This window comes from Chamaea fasciata, unplaced genomic scaffold, assembly GCF_029207755.1.
Source record: "Chamaea fasciata isolate MVZ Bird 193981 ecotype frontalis unplaced genomic scaffold, bChaFas1.0.hap1 SCAF_3, whole genome shotgun sequence".
In the NCBI taxonomy this organism is placed as follows: domain Eukaryota; kingdom Metazoa; phylum Chordata; class Aves; order Passeriformes; family Sylviidae; genus Chamaea; species Chamaea fasciata.
The window spans coordinates 85,313,096-85,340,662 of record NW_027094088.1 but is presented as its reverse complement, the minus strand read 5'-3'; the positions used below and the strand labels follow the sequence as shown (position 1 = coordinate 85,340,662).

The 27,567-nt window shown below is 38.0% G+C and overlaps 1 protein-coding gene across 1 annotated transcript in view; it reads right to left on the bottom strand.

Moving 5' to 3' along the window:
* The window catches only part of LMBRD1 (LMBR1 domain containing 1), a 70,044-nt gene that overhangs the window by 22,105 nt on the left and 20,372 nt on the right, over positions 1-27,567 (bottom strand). The window contains exons 6-9 of the mRNA XM_066179719.1: positions 25,782-25,870; positions 21,847-21,920; positions 5,208-5,333; positions 2,683-2,835 (exon numbers count right to left, since the gene is read on the bottom strand). Coding sequence (XP_066035816.1) covers positions 2,683-2,835; positions 5,208-5,333; positions 21,847-21,920; positions 25,782-25,870 — 442 coding nt within the window. The remainder of the gene's footprint in view (positions 1-2,682; positions 2,836-5,207; positions 5,334-21,846; positions 21,921-25,781; positions 25,871-27,567) is intronic.

Genomic DNA, 27,567 nt, shown 5'->3' with positions numbered 1-27,567 from the left:
AGACACCAAGCTCAGACATTTCTATCCCACCCTATTAAGAGGACTATGCTGGAACATATAACCACATCTTAGGCCATGGAGAATCCCACATCAGAACACGAGGATATTTTCTAAAGGAAGCTGCAGCCTACAGAGATCCCACACGTGCATCTGACAGGAACTGAACAGTACATGGAGTCCATTCACACTGGAATAGAAACAAAACGTGAAGAGGAAGCAACAGAAGAGCAGAGGTATTATGGACTGATGGCAACTCCCTATTCCCCTCTGCGCCACTCTAGAGTCAGGACAAAAGGAGTTGAGCCCTGGAAAGAAAGAGTGGGGAACTCTGTTCATGCAGATCTCAAAACAGAGCACTTAATTTTCTTATATTATCTTAGGCATCTCCAGTTTGTTCCCCACAGCTGTGAAGTAGACCATGAAAATACAGATGCAATACTGCCAAATTATTATTGTTGAGCACACAATATGTTTCATATCCTACAGTCTTGCTCACATACTGAACAAACATAGCTATGTGCTCTGGAGTTTGTTTTCCCTAAACAATTTTTAAAAACTCATAGTATACCACATTGCTCTTGTTGCTGAGAGTATCAAATGAAAGTGTAAGAAACCATTAAAAAGGAGAAGCAGGAAATGTTACATTTTGTAGAAAGAAATTAGACTAATTCAGCATTACTGTAAACCCATGTTGGCCAATCCTCAATTCCCTGGGATCTTAAGATGTGCAGCTTTTGACTGACTTGAAAAACTAACAGCTTCATCTTTGTGTTAGCTTTGAGTAAAACAATTGTCAAATGAGGCTTTCTACTTAAAGAAAGAAGTTTTGCCTTTGTTTAACAACAAACCACATGCTAATAGATACTTGGCAGTAATAAAATAAAGCAAGAACACTTCAGGGCACTATAAAAAGACAATAGGATAACAGAAGTTTGAATGTCGACACCAAGCTAACACTGTAAAAGACCCTGAAGATTAAGTGCAATTCCTGAACATGTTATTCTATTCTGTTAGTCCCAATAAGAGCCTGCAACTCCCACAAACTGACCATCCCAAATACAAAGAAGAAAAAGGATTCTCTATCTAGTACTTGCTTCACAAGAAATGGAATTTCTGTTGAAGTCTGAGAAGAGGCCACATATTTGAACAGTAATATCCAAATTGAAGGCACTGAAGGAGAAAATGTTGTAAAACAGTAAGCAAAGCTCCTAGCCACTTTCTGCACTTCTACATTGAACAGAAGTACTACATATGGATATTGAACAGATTTTCACCTTTTCTTAAAGCCCAGTTGAACAACTGACAAGTTATATATCTCTAAAGACATCCCAAATGCTCTTCAAGCAGCAGTAAAACAGTTTCACAAGAGTTAACATGTAATTAAGTGATAGACATTACCACCTTCACAGGACAGCTCTAGTCAAAGTAAAAAAAGCTCTCTGACATGCTTCATAGCACAACCATAGTCTAAGAAAAATCTGTCAGGAAAGATTATCCATCTGCAACTTTGCTTTAGTCTATGATTCATGAGTCAACAACTCACAGTGACTGTCACAGTTACTGAGAGAATACAAAGCTTACAAACCACAAAAACAAGGAGACACCGGAATACCATCCAGACTGTAGGTGATAAGCTGTGAGTAACTAATGATATTATATCCTTTCCTGTGAGAACACAATGAACTGTTAAAGTCCCAGAGACAAAATACATGGCCAACATATTTTTCAAATTTGAGCTTTATGTGAAAAGTTACAGAAGCTTAATACTTAAAACACAAGCTGTATTAAGTATTTTTTAAATCAAAAGGAAGCCTCCGAACTGTCAACACGAGTACTTAGAGACATTTGTCCTTTCAAGCTCAGTCTGTATTCGTAATGTATCATAGCAAGATAACTCCACTAAGAATTGCACACTGAAAGCTTTTGTTCAGCTGCAATTTCAGCCCATTCCCTTCAGCACTCAGCATTAACAGCAGCAATGGCAGAAGAAATTGTTTACAACCCACCCCCCTCTCCCCAGCTTTCCCAAAAGCAGCCTACGGTTGAAAGTAATACTGAAATTTCTTCCTACATCTAGTTGGCAAGAAATACTTTATATGGCAATACTGTTCATAAAAGTACTAGCTTCAAAACCAGGTATCTACTGAAATCAAAGTCCTAAGATCAAAGAGACCAAGATAAAAGCTTTGCACCAGTAACCATCTCCTTTGCATTGGTTAAGTATCATGACATTAGGTTCTACTCAGCTAGCTTACTATTTATCAAGCAATTCCTTGGCAAGATGCTTGTTCCAAATGCATATATTATCAAAGTGTCTCTTATTTCTGCTGGATACATGTAATTTAGATTAACCTAAGCTAACTGAGAGCTGCAGAATTCTTCCTTCTCATTTTCATGTTTGATTAAAAAAGTAAGATATTCAGCTTTTTATGGCAGTAGCAATAAAGTGTATCAGCTAGGATTTGTTCATTTTTAATCCTAATCAGAGCTGAGACAAAGTAAAAGGTTTTCCAACAGCTCAGAGCTCACTATAGGGCTATAATTGTGTAGTGCTGGAATAACTATTTAAAAAAAGCAGTTGATATTCAGGGTGGTAATTGATAAACTTGACCTGTTATTTATGAGGGAAAAAGGAAGTTGGAAGTTACTTCAATTTAAGTATCAAAAAGTGGGAAGTTTTACCTTTAGAGGTCGAATACCTTTACAGAACTTTGTCCACCAGCTTTTCTCAATAGACCTCAGACGCCTCTCTCTCCTCCCAAGTGTCCTTAATCTCTGTTCTAGTCGTTGTAAAGTCTGTCTATCCCTTGATGACAGAGGACGACCATCTCTGCACTGGTTGCAAAAAAAGTGGAAAGATCAAGAGTCACCAAATCAAGAAAACAGACTTGACAGATACTTAAATTATTTACAACAACTCTAAAGAATTTCGAGTATATAATTCATGCGTATCAAGAGGATGAAGAGCAAAAGTCACAAGCTGCAACAAGAAGAATTCCTATTAGGTGGCAAAAACCACTTTTCGCAATGAAAATGTTCAAAAGCTTTAACAGAAAAGACAGTCTCCATAACTAGAAACTGTTTAAAAGCACAGTCATGATCTAAATAACCTGATCTAACCTGAAAGAGGTCCATATTTTGTGTGGAAGGTTGAACATGGTGATCTTCAGGTCACTTCCCATTAAATTCCACAATTAAGCCTATATATCCAGCTCGGCACTTCTTAATTTTCTTTCCAACATTCCACTTGATACTCAGCTATGTTTCTTGAGCAAGAAACACAGGTCAGATAAGAGGTAGCATTACCCCAAAATTAGCTGAATTACCAGATAATTTGTTTGATTATTTTGTTTAAGAATGTATTTTAATTTTGAGCCTTTAAACACTGAGTAGGAACCATTACACTCAGCTATAAAGTGAGCAGCACATCCTTGCAAATCTCAGTTACTTGCTATAAGCAAAAGAAACAAAACGGGCATTAAGCAGCTGAGCCAAAATTGTTTCTAACATTGATGCTTGTGTATTACAAACTCATACATGGAAAAAAAGACTTTTTTATAGTAGGAAATGCACTAAAACTGTATTTTAGTTTTGAAATTCCTTATTAATTTTCTTCTTATTTTAACAGCTCCTTCCTGTAAATAATATAACACTTTATACCAGTGAAGTTAAAAAATATTAAATAAATTGATTAAAAAGACTATGACTACATTATAGGTATACACAACACTTAAATAGGAAATTACAATATACTTTTAATAGGAATATATGTACTATACTCTGTACAGCACCTCTGACTTAAAAAGCACTTTTTGGCAACAGTTCAGGCGTCAAATATTTAAGACTAATGAAATAAACCTACCAGATGTACAAGAACACACTACATATTGAATCTCAGTAGCATACCTTCATACTTCTAGTTTTGACTGTAACACTTTCTTCTCAACTTAATGCACATATAACTGAAGAACTAACATTTCCATTATAGAATGAGGCAAAATCCTGACCAGAATCCATAAACCAAGAAAAATTAGTTTGCACTAAAATTCATACTAAAATATAAACATAAATTAAGAACTTCCTACTTCTTGAACCTATAGTTTATCCAGACTGAACAAGACGACCAGTTGCATGCAAATTATCATAATCCAACAAGGTCTTCTATAATAAGTAATGATGCATTTGTCACAGATTTCTCATTTTTCTCCTATTGATTTCAGTAAGGGATGCCTTGGGTGCTGCAGTACTTCATGCAAAACCAAAACACGATCATTTAAACAGACTAATTTTTAGATTTCTTTATTCAACAAAATATCTAGAACACTGAAGGTGCCCACACTGTGTAGAGGTAAGCCAAGTATCAAGAGAAGACTGTTGGAACTGCTTCAACATCTCTGAGGGTCTGCTATCACAGAGCACACAACAGCACAGATGGACTGCCAGGATGGAAATGAGGCACCTGCATGTCACTTTTCCCAATCAATGCTGTGAAAACACTGGTCAAGACATTAGCTGAAATGGGTTGAAGAAAGAGGTGGGAGATTTTCCCCCTATCATCTTGTATGTAAAGAAATCTTACCCTCCTTTGGCTTGCGCTTAGAGATTGTTAAAAATCTTGCTTATATGAGGCACAGCATTAGCTGCAAAACCATCATGGCTTTACAGATGGTGTTCACATCCTAGGCATATTCAGGACTCAGAACAGCTTTCCATATGTATGCTTTTTATGAAGAAATAGCTTGTAACAGCAAGGTACATTAACTGGGAAGTAAGGATATCTGGAGCTGTTATTTATTTATAAAGATGACTATTAGTTTGATGAATCTAAATCATGAAGCTCTATGTGGCAAGTATCCAGTGTTAACTACCCTGCATTGAGTAAGTCGTCAAATTGGATGCCATTTCTGGTAGCAGACTAAGTGAGGTTAATATCTATAATGTTTCTCTTCCAGCCAAGCAGGCCTGGAGAAGTTTAAATTTCATTTGTTAACACTTATCAGCTAAACAGAAATAACTACAGCTGCAGGACTGACACAAAGAATGTAATCACTGCTACACAAGTGCTCACGTGTTTCAAAGTAACTCAAATAACTGCAAGCTATTCATTTCTGACTTTCTACTCTTTCTGGAACAAAGACTCTGAAGCATGACCATGAACTAGTAGGCAAGGAAAAAAAAACATTAAGTGAGAACAATGAAGACCTTACCTTTGATTTAATCCTCAGTAAATGTTGTTCCACTTCTTCAATATCTTCAATGTTCTCTAAACGTTCATAAGATGCACTGGTAGTCCCCTTAATCAAGTTTAGAGGCAAAGCTGACATACCATAAGCCTTAAATAAAAAGGAAACATATATACTCAAATATTCTGCCATATTTTCATCTGATAAGACTGCTTTATGTTGTAGCTATGAGGTATCACTACTGGGTGGTTTTTTCACCCCATCTGCATACTTCTACTGAGGCAACCAATTCCTTTCCCTTTCTGAGCAAAACATAAATATGCAATGCAAATTCCAGCATCCCACATCACTCCAGTGGTACTTAAGTGTCTCATGATCACTCAAACATGCATTATGACTTCATATAAGCACACACACTAATGATTTATCAAACTAGCCCTTGTTTTTTATAAACCACATAGTTTCCAGAAACCTTAACTCTCCCACTTTAGATCAAAATCAACATTTTGTGCAATACAGAAATTTCTAGACATTAAACATTAGTAGTTTTAGAAGCGAAGTATACACAAGTTCTTTGCAGCCAGTAGTCTCCAAGTCGCTTTTAAAATAAAATTGGGTTGAAAGTACCTAATTTACTAAAACCAAAATTCTGCAGTAAAAAGGCAGCAAAAGTTATGTGAACAACTGAACTCAGTTACATTCCAAGACTGCTCAGATACCCATTCAAATTCATAAATTTTGCTGGAATTTATTCCTCATTATAAATTCTATGTCATTCAAAGTGTTTTGTCAGCTTCTACACCAACAGTACACCCAGATTTTTCCAATGCAAGGTCCCTAAGCTTTCCACTAACATAAAAAGAAACATATTTGAGGCAAGGTAAACAACAAGAAAATGGTACTACTTTCTCTCTGTTACCCTATGATTCTTAAGGATCAAGGCCAAGATCAGAAGCTTCTCCAGGCAGTTTAGAGACACTAGCCCTAAGCTTCGAAGTTGTTTATTGTAGATGATACGTTGCTCTTGGTGCAGAGCTCAGCAGGAAGGTTCTTTTCTCCCGCAGCAACTAACACATACAATTTTACTAGAGTCTTTGATATCTGAATACTTGCTAACAGAGAATTGTTTAGGCTGAAAAAGAACTCTAAGATTACCCAGATCAACCAGTAACCTAACACTGCAAAGTCCACCACTAAACCATGTCCCTAAGGGCCACATCTACAAGTCTTTTAAATACTTCCAGAAGTTTGAAAAGCAGTTTTCTAGATGTTCACAGAAATACCACTCCCTCCTTCAAGCACAGCTTTACATTTCCTACTGCGAATAGATTTAACACAAATGCTGGTGTGTTAAAAATGTCACCATACATGCTGTCATATCATGAGTTTTCTGTACACAAGACACAATTCGACCTGCTTAGAAATCTACTCTGACATACTAAAGTCTCATGCACTGAACCCAGAACAAGGCACTGCCTATTTTTTGATAGTATTTTTGAATATGCCGTAACTTAGCCTGGACTTCATAACTGCCCATAAGTGTGTCAGCTCTCCCTTTAGACTATCTCATTTGATAATATTAAGCTGCTTTGCCACCTACATGAGGCTGCAGATATTATCTACCAGGACTTCAGCAAAACCTTAAACACCAAATCCCCTAGCACTCTCTTGGAAAAGTTGTCAGTCCACATCTTGGACAGGAGCACTCTTTGCTGGGTTATGAACTGGTTGGGTGGCCAGGCCCAGAGAACGGTGGTGAACAGCACTGCATCCAGCTGGCAGCCAGTCACTTGTGGTGTCCTCCAGGGTTTAGTGTTGTCCCCAGTCCTGTTTAATATCTTTTTTGATGATCTGGGTGAGAGGATTGAGTCTACCATTAGCAAATTTGCTGATGACAAAAAGTTGGGGGAGACTGTTCATCTGTTGGAGGGTAGGAGGACTCTGCAGGGGGACCTGGATGGGCTGGATTGATGGGCCCAATCCAAGGATATGAGATTCAACAGAACCAAGTGTCAGGTCCTGCACTTTGGCCACAATAAACCCCTGCAGCACTACAGGCTGGGACTGAGTGACTGGACAGTGGCCAGGCAGAAAGGGACCTGGGGGTGCTGATGGACAGACAACTGAACGTGAGCCAGAGTGTGCCCAGCTGGCCAAGAAGGCCAATGGCATCCTGGCCTGGATCAGGAATGGTGTGGCCAGCAGGACCAGGGAGGTCATTCTCCCTCTGTACTCAGCACTGGTGAGGCCACATGTCAAGTGCTGTGTCCAGTTCTGGGCCCCCAATTTAGGAAGGACACTGAGATGCTGGAGAGTGTCCACAAAAGGGCAGCAAGGCTGGTGAAGGGTCTGGAACACAAGTGCTGTGAGGAGCAGCTGAGGGGGCTGGGGTTGTTTAGCCTGGAGAAAAGGAGACACAGGGGAGACCTTATCCCTCTCTGCAACTCCCTGAAAGGAGGCTGCAGCCAGGTGGGGGTTGGCCTCTTCATCCAGGCCACCAGTGAGAGGACAAGAAAACGGTCTTAAGCTGCAGCAGGGGAGGTTTAGGTTGGACATAAGGAAGAAGTCCTTCACAGAACAGGTGACTAGGCATTGGAATGGTCTGCCCAGGGAGGTGGTGGAGCGACTAGCCTTGGAGGTGTTAAAGGAAAGACTTAGATATGGCACTTGGTGCTATGGTCTAGTTGACAAGGTGATGTTAGGTCATAAGTTGGACTTGATCTCAAAGGTCTTTGCCAACCTAGCTGATTCTGTGATTCTGTAAAAAGCACTCTCCCACAATTCTCTAGGCCAAACAAAAAATTCCTTCAGCTTTTATTTATGGGTTGCTCTCTGCAACTTTGTAATCATGTCTACAAGCCTCCACTGGAGCCTCTACAGTTTACCTGCTTCATAAACTAGGGGACCAAAACCAGACAATTTGCAGGTATGGCTTTGGAAGTACCAAGCACAATGAAAAAAGCCCACGCTCTTGTTGAGGCAAGCTCTGGACATTATATTTCTGCTGCAAGGCACACTGCTGCATCATGCTCAGCCTGCTGACCCTAGGACTTCTACATCATTTCCAGCAGAACCATCTCCCAGCTGTTCAGACCCAAGCACGAACTTGCTTGGAATTAACCCATTGCAAGAAACTACCTTCATATCTGCTAAATTTGATGTCATTCTTGTTGGCCTAACCTTCCCATCTGTCAATGTCTGCATGGTGGCTCTTTGTTCTATCTACTTCTCCCAGTTTGGCATATTTCTCAAACTGGATGATTACTCAACCCCATCACCCAAGATCATTTATGTGGACTAAATAATATTGGGCCCATACTGACCCCAAAGAGCTCATTCAGGTCAGCTAGTAGCATAACTACAGAATTTAGGGGACATGTGAACACTAAACAACATTGTAAACTAGAATGCAGGTTGCAATTTATCTGAGGTTCCTCACTGGAACCCAAAACATTTCTAGCCAATACCACTTTGCAGAAACACAAGAGATTACTACAACAATGTGCCTAAACAATTTTACAAACCTGAGCCTAGAAGTAATTGGATTTCAACATCTGAGGTTTCCACCTGTTCTTCAAATAGCTAACATATCAATTAACATAATAAATATTCACTCTTTGAAACAGTTAAGAAATAAAATCCAGTGCTTTAAAGTTAAGTCTAAGTTTCTACAAAGAAAAATACAGCTTTTAAAGTGCTGTATTGTTTTGCTGTTTTTGAAAATGTGAACTACACACTTGAACATCAAGCTTGCTCTAGTGATTCTAGTGATAAAGGCTGTCTAAGGTCCTCCCCTGAATACAGAAGATGCTAATAGTAAGATAATTACGCAAGTAAGGCTCCCATCATCAGTGTGGGAAAAGCACACATCAGTCCTTCAAGATGATAAAATTTGAATGAAGGACACAGAAATGAGTCATATCATGTGATGTGTCACAGGTCTGAACAGAAGCTGTATTAGCTCATTTTCAGGGCTGCATTTTCCTTCAGGCTGATACAGAAGTTCAAGGCTGCTCTGGACAAAGTTCTAATCCCCTGGGTTAGTACAAGCGTTCAATTATTCAAGGACTATTATTTTAGGCATCTGCAACTTAACAAGCAAACAATGTATTGAGGACAGCAAACGAAAACAAAACAAAGATGCACACTATAGCCAAGAGAGGGCTTAGTTCTGAAACAAACTGTGGGTTCAAAATTTGGAATATGAATCAAAACATATCAAAAGAGCTTTTAAAGCAGTTAACACAAGTTAATTTATGTACATGAATTTATATAAAACAAGCAATTAATTCTTGACATAGTTATACCACTGAAACAACAGATCCCAGGACTTACTTTTAGACAAATTTTCTTGTCTAGAAGTGCTAAGTCAAATAAGACACTGTACAAAGAGTAAAACCAGACATCCAAATGCAATAGTCAATTACAGTATACATGCAGTCTTGTAACATAGGCCCTTCAAAATGAACTGAGTCTGGAACTAAACACTAACTGTTCAGCCTGGTATCTGATAACAGATGTTGTAAGGAAAGGTCTCTAAGGTCTCGGGCTCTATCTCTGCTCTTACCTGGATGCTGGATCAGCCTCACTGAAACCACATTTTTGATTAAAAAAAAAAAAATCTAAATTTATAGTTAAACCAACCTATTTTAGAGAAGTCTCCCTTCTCCTGAATCACCACAAGTGCTCAACACAAGATATCACTACTATCATTTAGTTTAAGGGCTGGAAAGGCAAATCCTAAGAGCTCACTACCTATAAACTACAAGTTAGAAGCATCATCCATGAGCAGTTGTCTTGTTCTCATTTGAGTTTCTGTCCACAGGCATCCCTGGATGGATGAAGTTTGTACTTGTAGACTTTTTGAAGTACAAGGCCTTCTATACTAAAGGATAAGGGCAAAAACACAGAAAAACTGACTGCAACAGAAAACCTGTCTTCCCAACCCTATTAGAACAGTCTAAACAAAGCTTTTGAGAGTCCTGTCTTATTTGTTACTCATGGAAGTGGTAGTTCAGTCTGAGACAGTAATTTGAAAATAAATCCAGCTAAAGCAGGAGCCTGTAACTCTCATGAATGCAACAAATAGATCAGTGTCTTTATGCAGTATCAGCTGGCACTGAAAAAGCAGTGAGCAGCATGCTCTACCTGTTCTCTGAGCATGCCACTGAGCCCAAATAAAATCCATGCTCCAGACAGAGCATTAAATAACTTATGTGAACTTACATGAGCATTGTGTCTGATTTGCTTAACTGCCACTTCTCCCAGGCCCCTTTCCATCTCATCCTGCAGCAGATTCAGCCACACTTGTGTCATTCAGTTAAGATTTTTAGAAGGAAGAATTGCTGTCCTGAATCTTAGTCTCTTGCAGACTCAGCATGTTACAGCACTTGAGATTTGCCCAATTCACATAACCTATGGCCAGACAAGGGAAGTCTTTTCCTTATTGGTTGCCTGCTATGCTAATAATAGTCACTCAGAAACAGGAAGTAAAACATAAGTGAAGTTGCAACAAGCTGAAAATTATGTTTTACTTAAGCTGTTGCAGCAATCAACTACTTCAGGGATAAACTCCTGAGCATTAAAAAAACCCAGAAAGGTTTTCCACTGGAAACCATAATCTCTAGTGTAAGATTTCTAAATTGCCTGAAGTATGGAAGAGTTACTCCCTAAAGGGAGTATTAAGGTGGGAACACCTAATCATCAATCACATCAGCCATAAGCACATAGATCAGCTGAGAGGAAGACGGCAAACAACATTAAAATTAATACACTAAATTACTTCAAAATAGAGTTAAATGACTAGAAGCTAAACACCTACCACAAAAAGCCTGAAGCCATCAGGCATTATAATTTAACTGGAAGTTGATTATGTTTCATTTCCTAATCTGCTATGTTCAGCTAACAAGACATGGTCAAATGATAAACCTGCGGCTTAACCAGGATAATATCTCCTTGTTAGAGATCAAACAAAACAAGTGAATTTTTTCTCATCACCTTGGTGCACAACCAGAACTAAAAATGAAGATGAGTTAAAAACTTTTTCTGGTTAAAGATATTTAAGAAATAAACTTGTGATTTGAATAAATTGTCAAAAAAGTACTTGTGTAGCATATCAGAATGACTTTCTACTCCATTTATTATCAGAGGTCTATATATCATGCAAGTGGCTTTAAAATGGTTATCACTGACGTTTTTAACACATGTATCTAGTCTTGGGGAAGAAGTGTAGAAATAAATATTGACAAACATTTCTTGCACAGCAGTGCCCTCTAGCGAAGTCACATAAAAAAGCCAAATTAAAAAGGGAATTCTTATAACCGTTGCATAAAAGACATCAGAAATTATTTTGAGAAATACTCAAATTCCTATTTTCTTACAACAGCTTATTTCAATACTTCACCTCAAAGTGTGACCATGAAAGACAAAATGTTCGGTTCTACCAACTAGACTGACCAAAATGCATATATTCAAGTTAGAAACAGCTAAACTACTTTAATATATGCAGTACTTAAGAAATACAGTTAAGTATGAGCTAATTTTCTTCAATACAAATTTTCCAATAAAAAAGCCCTCAATTTAAAGAATTATAAAAGATAATTTTATATACTAGTAGCCTAATTAGCTTTTTATTTGAATTACGCTAACCATGAGGGAAGTCACAGGATACATTTTATGTTTCACAACAATTGACACAATTCAGTTGCTTATATTGAACAGTTTCATATGGATACAAGGCATTCTTGCCAGCATTGCTTCTGACTGAGCATATCAGTCAGTCCAAATAAATACCCTCAAGGGAGGTGCACTTTCAGGTGTCACACCAACACAAGCAACACCGAGTTTATGTAAGAGGAATTAGGACTCAACCTTGACTGAAACTGTACCCTCTCTGTGCAGCTTGACTGCACAGTTCTCCCAAAAAGTAATCTGACCCTACAAGGACTCGTCATCTGCTTTTTTCTAAAGCCATGTCTCCATCTGTGACTACCTATTCATACTATCATTAATTCAAAAATAAAAATTGAATTCAAGAATCTCATTTCCAGAACAGCATTAAGCATGGCAAGTAGTGACAGCAGTTCATACATTTTCCCTTAAATTATGATCAGTAAAGGAGAAAACCTACTAAATGCATCTGAAGATGGCAAACTCTGTCATGGACAGTTGGCTATTTGCTTCCTCTAAAAATCTCACGCCATGCCGCTTCAAGAATCATTCAATGTATTATCTGGTAAAATTTTTCATGGAAAGTTTTAGCATCCAATCTTCAGTTGCAAAGAGAGCACAACTTCTTGAATAACATTGTTATAAAAAACATCTCAAAGCATAGAACAGATTGACCAAACAGAACAGGTAGGTTCACTATGGCAATTGTTGCATGATCTGCAGTGCACAACACGCACTGAGCACTTGTTTTTCCATTTCTCTGTTCTTCATCCCTACAGTATCCTGCTATACATTCACCTTCATTTCTCATAATAATGTTTTCCCTCCACCATATGGACTCATTATTTGTCAATGTTTAAGTGGACAAAAAAACACTGTCAAGGTTTCTAAGATAAAGAAGCCAAATACAACACCCTCTACACTACAGCTGCTCTGCTATGCTCTGTGAACTTGTGCTTGCTGGACAAAACATCTGTGAAAGAGTTAATTCCGCTTCAGTTACGATACCGACCGCAATTATTTAGCCTAGCTGTCACCTTCTGTACTGCTCCATCAGGCCTAGAAAAGCATTAACAACCAGAAGATTAATCCACTTTCCAATTCTAAAATTTTCAAGTAGAAAGCTATCATTTATCCTCCAGTTTAATATCTACAGTTCTTCAATAGTGTAGTAGGAATCAGGTTGTTAAAACAACCATCAAATTGGTTTGTTATTTTGGTTATTTACTACTTCACAGAGATGTGAACGTAATGAAAGAATTACATTATTTTACTATTTCAGACTTGGCATTGAAGTGATTAAATAATAATGATGATGAATGCTACTAAGATCTCAATTTCTCAATAGCTGTTTGACATCTGCTTAAAAGAATATCACTAGTGAATGAGTGCTTTTAAGGTTAGACAGATTCTAAAAGTTTTTAAGCTCTTTGGTTGTTAATAACATCAACTGTAGAAAAGTAAATCATAATCCGGACAAAAATTAGGTGTGAAAAGGTCATCACATTTGTGAGTAGACAAGCTAAGCTAACATTTCCTCTTTCAGGATTTTTCTCTTTCAGGAGAAAAAAGAGCATTTTATAGTTTCCTAAGAAATCAAATAATGTTTGTTAAATGTTTGGAAAAATTACAAAGCCAATTATTATCATCCTTCACGGACATGCTGAATGAGATGCACAAGACCACTCAAAAATTAATCTGCCTATCGTTGTATGAGTAACTCATTATTCTGTCTTGAGTTCAAATAGCAATCTGGAGCTGACAACAACTATTTTTCTAATACCTAAGACCATGACGAACCATTTCAATGCAAAACACATTAATGAAAGAATAGATGCAAACTACATCATCAGTGAAACTGTTTCAAACTCTCCCCCAGCCCAAACCAGCATAGCACTGCAGGCCTAATTTATCATTTTCTTGTTACTGTTCCATATTTATGGACATAGAAAGCCGCCAGTACAAATCATCAAGGTCATGGATTCAAAGAGGCCCCCGAAGATGACTTGTTTGCATGTCTTACAAAAACAATTTTAAGTATCAAGCACTGTACTTCAGTACATTACATAATGCCAAAAAAGTAGACTTCGTGATAAAGCTTGAAAATAGAAAAGCAACTACCAATTAAGGATTATGTTGAGAACTGAGACATATCAAGACATAGATCTAAACAATCTTGTTCATTTAAACATTGCACATACTTGAGAAAATGAAATGTTTATGCTCTTGCCAGTAATATTAATGTATCACATGAACATTTGTAGACTTTGTCTACATTATTCACCTACACTATTTTATTATTTCCCCTTAAAAAGTTAAAAAACTTCAGCATATACATCTTTCCTAGGTGCATCTTTTTTGTCCCTTCCTGGTCTTCCAAACTGTCAATTAAATCAAGAAAAGATTACTCTTTGGTGTATTTGGCAAGGAAACACAACACGAAGTTTTAGTATTATATTCTAAAACACCATGCTGAAAAGTATCAGCTCAAAGTAAGTCAAAAGAAACTGCAGCTTTTATATTGTTTCATCCATTTACAGAAAGAAGCAACTTTGCTCTTTGTCCAACCAAGTTGCACAGTTACGAAATTATGGAAAAAGAAATTTGTATTGCTTAGATTAAGAACAGTTATTAAAAGTTTAGCTGTTCCCCTACTCTGAACTGGCAGTCTCCCTTTCACTTACCCAATGAGCTTCTGAAAATTGCCACCTATCAAAGTACTTGAAAGTTATTATTATCTTCTGACACAGAATAGCCTTGCATGAGCTAGCAGTTAATAAAACATAATTTTCTGACATGGCATAATTTTTTCAACAAAGTGCCCACTGTACTTTTTAAAACATTAGTTGCACTGAGGTGAATAAGTCATAGTAAAAAACTCTAAATCTTTTCTTTATTTTCACAAATTATCAGCTGTGATGGAATAAATAGTTGTCCGAAATGAGCTAAATAAGGTTATAACAGTAAAACCAGTATTGTGGAAAAGATTAATCCAATAAAGAACCAATCTTATTGTCACTCATTGTCACCACAACTGTTTCATAGGTTAGATGTAAGCTTAAAGAGAAGACACCTCACACCATGAGGTACAACACAGCGTAACCCATTGGTACCACTGTAAACCCTGCAGATCCACACAGCAGAACACCTGAGCTTTGGAGGGACTCAGTAGGTCATCTGGTCCAACACCTCTGCCCAAGCAGGGTCCCTGCATGTCCAGGACCACACAGATATAGCTCCTGAATATTTCCAAGGAAGAGACTCCACAATCTGTCTAAGCAACCAGTGTCAGTGGTCAGTCACCTTCACAGAGTTTCAGCTTGTGGCCTCTGTCCTATTCCTAGGTACCAGTGAACACAGCCTGGCTCCATACTCTTCCTTCAGATGTTTGTACATTTTGATAAGACTTCCCTTCCCCTAAGTTGTCTTTTTGTCTTGGCTGACAGTTCTGACTCCCAGTCCTTCCTCATAAGAGGAAAGTGCCTTGATTATCTTTGTAGCCCTTCACCAGCCACCCTTCTACAGCTCAATCTCTCTCGTATGGAGAAGCCCAGAACTCCAGGTGTGGCTTCACCAAGGCTGAGTATAAAGGCAGAGTCAACAACCTGCTGGCAATACTCTAAGTCCACTTCATGATACCACTGGCCTTCTCTGCAGCAAGACTACATTCCTGGCTCATGGTTAACTTGGCTTCCACCAGAACTCCCAGGTCCTTCTCAGAGCTGCTTTTCTCCTGAGTGATCCCCCTGCATATGCACACATTCATTCCTCCTCAGCTTTGCATGTTCCCTTGCAGAATTTGATTCTGTTTCTCTCAACCCACATCTCCAGCCTGGCAAAGTTCTTCTGGATAACTCCAGTATAAACTCCAGAGGGTACTCTCCCAGTTCTGTGTCACCTGCAAGTTTGCTGAGGGTTCCCCCTCATCATCCTGATCATTAATGAAAAAGTTGAACAGGACTGGAACCAGTACAAATCCCTGGCATACACCACAAGTGACTGCCCTCCAACTAGACCTCATGCCACTGATCCAGTGGGCCTAGATATTCAGCCAATTTTCAATTCACTTCACTATCTGCTCATCCTGCCCATATTTCACAAGCTTCTCTATGAGGATCTTAAGGGAGAGGCTCAATGTGGGCTACACATACATTTTCCAAACATGGTGAAGCCACGTCACCACAAGAGATGTTAGCATGTTATGACAGTACAGTAGTGTGTGAAGAGCTGAAGGCTGACACGAGATGTATTACTTTGAAAACAGCTTAGCTCAAAAGTGTTCTTCAGAAAAAAAAAATTGAAGCTTCAGAATTAAGAGCTATGCAGATCTGTCCATAAACTTGCTTCCAGAATTTTAATTATGTTTAAAAATGGTACTGTAGCAATATGAATAGGATATTCATATAGAGACAGCACTCACTTAAACTGTTATATACAATTAGAAAGAAGTCATGCTGTTGAAAAACACTTTGCTTGACCACACATCTCACTGATTCTTGGTTTCTTTGGTCCTAACGTATACGTTTGCTACAGTCCAAGCTTTCGGGAAATTTAGACAATTCAGCTCTGTGCCCACATCTTCAAAAAGTAAGTACCTTAGGAAAAAAACTTGCTCATTGGAATGACCATAATTAAAACAAAACAAACAACAACAAAAAAACCAAAGCTGAAAAAGCAAAAGTTTATAGGGCAAATATAAGGAAAGCAAATTGAGAATTTACTGCTACGGACATGGTAATAAGATGAGACACATGTCAAATATAACAAAGATGTCTGCTTTAAATTATCCTTACACACTACTTCCAAAATGTCTACCCTCATGCCAGATACCTCTGATCTTGCTTTGCAATCAAGTTTTAGATAAGCTCTGTTTTTCCTGTAGAATGTCAACACTACTGGAAAAAGGTCCTGACTCAAAAACTACACAGCTCACACCCAGACATCTTTATAGTCCAGAGAAAACACTATTGCCACCTTCTGCAGGACTGTGCCAAATATCACCACATGGAAAACTAAACAGAACAAACCAATTTATGTTCCATTTAACAAACCATTATGTTTCATAAAGTGTGGAGTTAAAATCATCTAAATACTCCTTTACTCCTTAACCATGTTCCTTGCCTATCATCTTCTCATTTGAATGACATGGTGTTAAAGAAATACCATAAAACATTTAATTTGCTCCTTTATTCAAATATTAGCTCTTGACTCCTGAAGATATATCTTAGCAAACATGGAACTTGAATCAAAATCTAGTTCTTATAGTAATTATTATTTTTTACACATACACAATTTTCTGTATGAAGTTATTAATGAAAGTAGTTGTGAATTTTCTCACTGACCTTTTCTTGGAAAAGCAACTTTTGCACTAACTCCTTAAGCTGGTAAGTTCCATGCTAATACCTCCCCCCCCCCTCCCCCCAGTGATTTACCTTAAGGGATGAGAGGCTTTCAGGATCAGTATTTATTACTAATACTTCCCCAAGCTTTCAACTAAAAATTTACAGAAATTGAGGAGATCAGGAACTTTTCATACCAAAGTAGTTTTATTTCTTTGGCAATTTCAGTTTCAACAGTGTATTTCATCCTACCCCATTCAGATGCTGGGGAAAAGCTTACAACTCAAAAGCAAAACTCTGCATTTTCCCTCATATGGCAAGTAAAGCTCTTCTCTGTATGTATCACTAGATCAAATTTATTGTGATTTCGATGTTTGAAGCCATATTAAATGGAACCCAGCAATCTAATATAAAAACCCCACTGAGCTGTAGTGCTACCTACATCTCTATCATCGTCAGTAACACAAGTGCTCAGTCATCCACAACTCTGGTCCGGCATGATGCTTCCATTTGTGTTGTCCCTCAACTGTCACCTTCACCCCCGAAATCCCAACGTATCAAGTGCTACAACACACTACAATCTGGTAAGAATTCTGTTCTTCATTGCATTAACAGCTCACCATGTACTTCAGAGTAATATATTAAACCAATCAGGGCCTTGAGAGGCCCTGAACACAGGACTGAACCTTAAAAAATACATTTTAACTAGTTTAGTCCTTGGGGTAAATTTGTTAGTTCCATAATTTAAACTGCAGCCATTTACAACCTCAATAACACCACCTTGCTGTACCCCTTCCCCTGTGGAAGCAGGAGGGTAGGCTTTCATAAAGGAAGCCTACAAGAACACACATGCTGAAGTGAGCTTTTTCTCTCTATTTCTACTTAAATTCAAGGCTACCTGCTGACAGTGCCAAAGCCTTTCCCCCTCCCCCCAACTTCTCACAGTATTGTATATTACCACAACACAGAAATTCAATTTTAGAGCAGCCATAATCTAATTCTTCACACTGAAGGCCACACAAAGCAGTACTGCTAACATACGTTTAACTAATTGCAGAATGGATAAATTGCACTGCCAGGGACTTTAATAAAATCACTTGATTCATCTTTTTCATGGTTTCTTCCACAAATAATATTTTAAGATGAAATCAGTCAACTGCAGTCACAGCATTCCTATTTATTTTTAGTGCTTTATGTTGTAATAAGTATTCAATGTAAAGCTACTTTTAATTAGGTATGAAGGGACTTGTTAACATATTACTTATTACAATACAACCCTTATTATATAAGCATTTAGCATAGTTTTTTTCTTTACTGTGAATGAGTACACAGAAGACCAGTTATACCTATTGTTAAAGGGAAACTAAGAACACAAAAGCCACTCTGGCACTGAAACAGGCTGAAGATATGCAGGAGTCAGGGGAAAATCAAAAAACGTTTAGTTACGTCTATACTACAGATCCTCAACTCTTCATTGAGGACCGATCTGAGAACACCTGCGTCCAGAGACATAGGAACTGACACCACACATGGTGTTCCCATCTATTCTTTTTTCCATCATCTACTAAGCATTTGTGGAAAATTTTGAAATAGGTGTCTTTGTTCTAGTGTTCACTCTTACATAACAATAGTCTCTTTCTGTGCTTAAAAACAACTGCTAACACCAATCATCAAAGAGTGGTTTGATGACTAAGCACAAAGATGTCTCACCTTTTGAAACTGGATAAACAATTGGATAGGTAGCAGAAGGCTGTCTGAGAAACACAGGAGCCTAACTATTTACTTGTGAGATGTCCAAAGTCAGCAGAAAGCATTATAAACAATGCCCTACAAACTTGTTGATGCACTCACGTCTGTCTCATTTAGAATTGATTTTTTAAAAATACTAAAAGGCCAATAGAGAAAAAAAAAAAAAAAAACAAACCACCTCACAACACAAACACTTGGGAAAGAAACTACTAAGTTAATCCTTCCAGTATCACGTTCTCCTCCTCTGAAGTAGAGCAAGTGGAGTAATCCAAACTGGTAAGACGGACTGCACTCTGAGCCAACCTCTCCCTGAGGTTTAGGGAAGTACAACAGGCCAGAAACTTTACATTACTGAAGCAATTTTTGCATTACACCATACCAGTGGGATAAGTTCAGCCCATGCTGTTGCAGGTGAAAATAGCTTACATACGGAAGCCTGACCACCACTGCTAATGGGAAAGGTGTTATGAAAGCTCTAGAGTATAAAGAAAACACTGTTCCAACTTTGAGAACAGACCTTCTAATGGGGGTTTTCACTGTCTGTGACACATATGTACCTCAGTCCACTCATATATCAAAGCCAGCCCACTGTTTCAGCATAAGATTCTACAGCTGCCTGCAAACAATGACAAAACCTCACATCAGAGGTAGATAACCCACTCCCATGTGAGTCAATGCCCAAAACTTCAGTAAAATAGCTCCTCCATTTCTCCCACTCTTCCTTAACACCTACTGACAAACAGAACAGATAGTTCCAGAAGGATGAAATACATCAGTTAAAAATAAAGGAAATCAATTTCACACTCCAGGCATTTGCATAGACAGCTCAGTTGAAGTTTACAAAGCAACAAATTAGCCCAAAAAGTTTAGTAATCAAGGCATGCAGATAAGAGTTAGTTCTCATGCTTGATGTTTCACTTCATTTATCACTCAGCAATACCAAGGATTTAGGTATTGTCTTCATCTGAGAAAACACAGACAACACAGAAACACTGAAGTTATCAAACAAGGATTTCCAGGTTCCGCTGGTGTTGAGATCAGAATCATACCGTGATACACAGCTGAATGGTGCCTACAACCAGTCTTGGTTCAAAAATAAGGAGGCAATAACATTGAAAGTAGGAAATATTAGCAGTAAATTGAAAAAATTCCAAGAATCATATAATCATTAAGGTTGGAAAAGATCTGCAAGATCATCAAGCCCAACTTTTGATGGAATAACCACCATGCCCACTAAACCATATTACAAAGTGCCACATCTGCTAAGGTTTTTGTTGTAAATTGTTTACATTTCAGTCAGGAATAAAGTTGCTTTATTTTATCAAATCTCACATTCCAGATGTTTACTAACAGCTATAAAAACCATACTTGGTTGTTTGAACAAAACACTGATGATAGTCTCCCAGCTAAGGAGGTTTTCCTCTTGTTAGTCTCATGGCTGAAAGAACACTAAACGTGCTCTTCAGCAACATAATACAGTTGAACAAGAAATTAATCTTATCTTCTACTTCCCTTCTTAATTAAGAGATACTAATTAAAATCTGCATGTTATTGCAGGCTAAGTGGAACTCTAGACCTTTTTTGACCATCACATGATCCAGACATCAGCAAGATAGCCTGAATACTTTAATGACCCATGTAACTTTAAGAAAAGGCCAAAAGTAATAAAATTTATCATCTTGGTCAATATAAATAAAATTTATCACTTAGTCAATAGGGCTGAGAGCAATTCAGCTCACCTAAGATGCCCACTAGCTGATCCACCCAATTTCTCTCCTACCGACTGCACAGACCCTGATGGCCATCTGATGTCAGGGTTCTGACATATCTGCAAACCTGTCCTGAACTGCCTTCCATAGTCCTGCTGTAACTTACACCAGCTGGAGAGATCATTAGCTATACTTGTTGCTCATTTAAGAGTCTAAAGGTAGTATTTCATAAGCACCTTACCCCTTCCCTCTTTGTTAAATCTTAGTTCAAATTCTATACATTTATTGTTTGCCTGAAACAGACACCTCCTTGGGGACCAATGCTTCAAAATAATTTACTACGTAAGATATTGCTACAAAGGCACTAAACTCCACTAGCAAAGCTACATGGGAACAACTATGTTAGAGCCAGGCTCCAATGGAAGAAAACATTAAGTTCATGTCCTTGCTAATACAAAGATTAAAATCTGTCAGAAAAACAGGAATTTCTCAGAAATTTTAAAGCTTTGTCTTATCAGTCAGTTATCTTAAGCTTTTAAACTCTTTCTTAGCAAAATTTTACCTTGATAACAAATTAAAATATGTAGCATTACAAACCCACTGACTATTAACTGAATGAAGAAACAGAACAGATTGGGAGGGCAAATGACTACAAACATTAAAGGTTGGCCAAAGCTAGTAAGTTAAAACATTACCTTTTCTTTGTACATAAAAGCAAGAGTCAAGCAGATGAATTAATATAATCTTAATCATACCATTTACAGCTGGTTACAGAATGAACCCTTCTAAATCCCTCTCAGAAAGAACTGAAGTACTTTAGCTCCATATCAATTCTAGGTTATGCCACAGTTCAATGAATAAAAAAAGTGCAATGTGTAATTCTCTACATCAGGATGGAGAAATAAAGGCTTAAGAGCAAGAGAAGTCAGTTACTGTGTTACAAGTCATAAGTAATGGGACATGCCCTTGCATAAACACATCAAAATTAAGTCTGATCTGTGCTCAGTACTTAAACAGTGGTCCTTAAACCTGCAGCAAAAAGTTATCATTCAGAATGAATGTTTCAAACCATGAAAATCTTGAGCTAAATACACTGCTGAATCTTTTTACGATGACAAATTTTCCACACAGGTACAGCCAGGGATAACCACAAGTATTGTGAAGGTAAAAATATGAAAACTTTGCATAACAACTTACTGTGTAAGTGATAGCTGCCAACATTCCAATCACAGTCAAGGAACTAATGGAAAATGACAGTGCAGTCAAGCCATCTGAAAAAGAAAAAAAAAGAAACATGTTGAAAATACATTAGGTATATAAGAACACTTCTTCCCAAATTAGTTTCCAGAAGACATTTAAGTTCATGAGAAAGAAGAAAAAGATTAAGACATAGTTACCAATCTTAACTCAGATGAAAAATTTACCTAGAAGAGCTTTTTGACCCAGTAGATCTTTATCCCAAATTGCAGGATCCAGGACAGACTCTTGTCTTTATTACAAGCTCACAGAAGTTGCACTCACCAAAATAGCTGAAAAGCCACTAATGAACTTGCCCCCACAGCTGTCTACTACCTCCTTCAAGACTTATTTCTGACCTCTCCAGGGTGCTGTGGAAAATTGCACAACTTTCATGTGCATTCTGGATGGTTCATCTTAGTTTTGTTTGCCATCATATGATTGCCCCTACTAAAAGCACTATCCAGAATCAGACAAGCATAGATCCTTCAACCAACAAAAAAAAAATCCTCAGCTTCACTCAATATATATACAGACCAACGAACTGGAAACAGTTCAGGGGACTATGGAGTTACAGTAGCCTTATAACTCCAGTAATTAAAAGAGATAAAAGAAGAAAAGAATGACTAAATAAAAAGGCATTTAATTCCCTAAAACCTCCAGCACAATTCTCCAGAAAGGGTCTGTCACTAGCCTCACCAGGCAAGACATCACAAGTCGCTTTGGTCACTTGGTAACATCAAAACTTATAGTAAATTACAGAAATTAATTTTCGGCAAACAATTTCATGTTTGTGCGCAGTCATAACCAGTTTACTGTTCTCCACCATGTCCTCCCCTCCAGTTAATTCAAGAATTTAGAGTACAGTAACTTTTATTTCTACTCACACAGATATACTATTCTCTTTCCATACACTAGCTAGTTTCCATTCTTACTTACTGAACACAGCACAAAGCAGTCACAAACAGAAATCAGAACTTTCCTCTATGAGAAGCTGCACCTCTCTCCTGTTCAACCCTACAGGCCTCCTTCCAAAACCACCAAAAACTAATAGAATAGCAAAACCAAATCAAACTTTATGGCTCAAATTGCTCCTTTACTATTTTTGCTCCATAATATCAAACAACTTCCCCAGAGCTAATATCTTCCTTCAGTAGTTGTAAAAATATGAGTTGCTTCTGAAGTTTCAGGGGGAAAAAAGCACTCACACGAGTGACCCCTATTTGTAAAACATCACACAATCTACTTACAAACTGTATTTGATGATCCTCCTGTACAAGTACTTGAAATCAAAATTTAATATCCATTTTAAAAGTCTGAACTACGCTCAATGGAACATTAAGAAACTAACTGGCTGAAAAATTGATAATAGTATACCAGAAGTATATTATCACGCTTTGCCTCAGTGGATGAGTTTGTATTCCTTCCATAATCCCACAACCAACTACTAAGTGATGAGTGGATGTTTGTTTTATGTCACAAGATCTTTGTATTTCTTGGGTCACTACAGACAGACAAAGGAAAAGGGTAAATGAATATAAAAACAGGACAAAGGGGTACAAATAAAGACACCACAAAAGCCTTATTTCCTTATTGTCCTTATTTCCCCAGCACCTAGAACACAAAAGAACCTTCTGCAGAGAGCTGCTTTCTCTGGAGTTGCTCTGCGAAAACAAAAGGGCCCCCTGTGTGGGGGTCTTGGGACACAGCAAACTGAATATAAGCCAGCAGCATGCCTTGCCGGCACAGAAGTCCCATGGCATCCCAGGCTGTATCAACAGCAGCACATCCATCTAATTAAAGGAAGGGACCATACAGAGCAACCAGTCCTGAGGCCCCTGCTACAGGCTAGTACAACTGAAATCTGAGCAAGTTTAGGGAAGAACTATGTTGGTTGGAAGTTGGAGCACATGTCGTGCAGAGCAGCCAAGGGAGTCAGGCTTGTTTGGCCTGGAACAGAAACAGGTTTGGAGACACCCAACACAGCCTGTCTGCTTAGCAAAGAGGTGGAGCCCAGGCTCTTCAGTGGTGCACAGCTGTCAAGTGTGAGACAATGGGTAACAGCAAGTATATCCACAACAGGTAAGAGGAGAGATTTTTCCACAATGAGTTCAGTCTCCAAACTCAAGGGGTTTTGAAGAACTAGGTGATAAAGCTCTGAGCAACCTAGTCTGATCTTACAGATTCCTTCTTGGTGCAGATCTCAATAGATCACCTGAAGTCTCTTCAGTGTGAATTATCCTATGAAATCACAAGTCACAGGAGAATGCTGATAGAAGACAAAATCAGACTTCCACATACCAACCCAGCATCTTAATAATTTTACTTTCCTAGAAATAAACATTGGCCATACTGCATATCATAGCAAAGAGAGCCAAACACTTTGTTAATGTCATATCACGATCACCTGGAAAAATTAGCTTACATCTCAGCTCAACCATTATCTCAACTTGCATAAACAGTTTAAGAAGCATTTTCTCCTGCGCTGTTATAATCTTTGCAAAGCAAGAGAAACACCAACAAGCAGACAGCCAAAACATTCAATAAGCTATGGATTTGTCCTCCCCATCTCCTATGCTTACAAGCACAGATAGCAGCACAGAGCATAATACAGTTGAAGACTCTGCAAGGATGTCAAAGCAAACAAGGACGACTCTGAGTATTTAAGCGGCAAGAGGAAGAAGAGGCAAAATAGGGGCTTGTTGCTGAGTGGGGCAAGGGACCTGGTGAGACAGGACTTTTCCATGACAAGTCTGAGATACTGAATGCCTTCTTTGCCTCAGACTTTTATTTAGCAAGACCACACTTCAGGAAATCCAGACCAGATAGCTCAGTGAGAAAAGCTGGAAGGAATACACACCCTTGGTGGAAGAGGTTTAGGTTAGATAATACTTAAGCAAACTGTACATATAAAGTTGATGGGTCCTGAAGGGATTAGCCAACTCTGTCAGAGTTTGGTGTATGCCATTGCATGGAACTTCCAGTCAGTACAGAATTCCTAGAATAATGCAGACTATGACTTGATGAAGGCTGGTATGATTCTATCCTAAAACATTCACACAGAAGCCAACACACTGATGCATATCAAGGATGAAGCACAAGATAATGAAGTACTTATGCATAGGGATGAATGTTTGTTAGACAACTTTTTAGTTACTCTTTTTTGAATACATTTGAAAAGTGACATCAAGTCTGTCCTAGCTCACCTATAAAACACTTTCTTCACACCTTTACCCTGAAAACATACCTGAGCTAAGCACATGGCCTACATCACTTAAGTGATAAATAAAATTCCATGGAGTTTGGCCTTCTCAAACAGCTCTAGTGTAAAATATAAAAAATGCAAACAACAATTTTAAAAGACATCAGTACTCAGAGCAAAGGGAAGAAGTTGTAACACCCGGAGGACTTTCCTGTCCAAAGAGACAGAACCACTTGTCTCATTTTTACAGTGAACAGCAGTTCTGCATTTCATGAGGCCAATGATTGAAGACTGTCACAACATGATACACACTCTCCATACCCTGAAAGTCAGTGAACTTTAGCATCCAAGCAGCATTTAAGAGCTGAGTTAAGTGAAGACTATGGAAGAAAGTATCCTCTTCTCCCCACCATAAATATCAGCAGACAACACTGCAGTCCTTGCTGTCAAATGGCGACTTGTATTTAAAGTACAGACAGGAGATACTGGCAGTGTCTGCTTTTAAGATTGTTCTAATTTTTGTTTTTCTCTGAACAGGAAGAATAATATTATTGTAAATTACTGCAGATAAACAGTCAGAAATGTTAGAAATCTGCCACCAAGGAAATTATTTATCTTGATAAGTCAGTGAACAAGTGGCAGAGGTTAGTAGAGTAGCAACTTGTGCAAAGCTCAAAAGAAATCTCAAACTTACGACTACTTCCAAGTTCTTCAAACAGGAGCTTCACTTTCTCCCACTCTGTGGAATTCTTCTTGTTGGGAATATCCAAAGGAACAAAAGCACTGTAATACAGAAAAAAAAAAATCTTTCTTACCCTAATTAGTGCAAAATAAGAATTCTACTTCCTAATTAAGAAAACAGAAATCCATTAATCCCTGAAGAAAATACAGCATTTCACTTTATTCCCATTCCCCTCAAATGCTGCATTTAGATCAGCAGAGTACATGTATGTGTGTGTATAGTCAGGTCTGAAGTCAATGAACAAGTGATTTTCTATTTACCAGTCCTAAAAAAGGTAAGGACCTCACACTCAAGTATCGTTAAAAGACAAATATGATTTACTATCCTGATTTGATTCATATGCAAAGAAGCAAATAAACTTTAAGCATCAATTTAGACAAATTCTCTTATAAATATACACTTCTGAAAGCCAAAATAAAATAATGATTTCCCAAACAAGCATTAAAATATAAAGGGATGTGTTTAGCTCCCACTATCACACCTCAACACATCTGCTCCATTCCATTCTTTGTTCTGTAGTTGGCCCAGAGAACTGAGCTGCAGAGAAGTTCATTAAGTTTTTTTGTTCTTCCAATAAGCAGACAACAAAGAATGCTCAGAGAACAATGTCAGGTAAAGCAGTCCCCTAGCTGAAAGCTTCCCGTTGTGAGGCTCACCATCTAAAGTCAATAAATAAGAATAACCCTTCAGCATCTCTACAGACAAAACAGCTGAGTTGATAATAGCTAGAAAAACAGTACCTCCATACCAAAAAACAACTGAAACCATAGCTTTGAGACATGAAATAGAATGTCTACAAGTCACAAGGAAAACAGATTTGAAGGGAGACACTTTAGGCAAAGAATGAAAGAACTCAAACCGAAGTCCATAAAGAATGTTCACAAGTATCATTTGTACTTGTATGACAAAGACTACATAATAAAATCCCTGCTTGAAGTCCCAAACAAATATGTATATTCCAGGAGCAGTCTCAAACTTAAAGTACAAAAAAAAAAGCTTTTGTTTCAAAGGTTAGGGCTAAACCAACTGTGTGTACATATAATCATCACATCAAAACCAAACTGATACTCTGCCAAAAAAAAAATTGACATTTTAAAAGTCGAGATTTAATTTCTAAAAAAAGCTGCCTGTTTAAGAGGCAGATTGAGGGCAAGCATTTGCTTAAGTTAACACATGCTTGTTGACTAGGATTTAGTTCTTGTATCTGCCTTTAGTAGTAATTCTTTCTGTAAAACAGCATCCAGACAAAATAAAGACACGGGTATTAAAACCAACTTAGGCAACACCTTTACTTACAAACGATAGAAAGAAATAACTGTATAATAATGGTTAAAAAAGGAGACTGAGAACATAACTGAGCTCAAGTCCTTTTTATTTTAGCACCACTATGGATTTGCCATTTGTGGACCACATGAAGGGAACAAACAAGATGGAAGAACATTTTAGGATATTTATAACTTGATTGCTTTTTTCCCCCGAGAACAATAGGATGGTTTTTTTGTCGTTGTTGATACTATCTACAACCAGCATGTCAAAGGACACTAATCAGAGCAGGGGCTACTGAATACATTATACTCTTCAATTAGTACTCAGATAAGCCTTGACTGAAGGAGATGGACATCTGATTCTGCTCCTGCTCAAGTTCCATGTGCCAAAGGCCCCAAAAAGGAACACAGGAGTTTTCAATTTAGGTAATGAAAGCAAACAAAACAGCTCAGCTGTGATGTCCGATACTTGA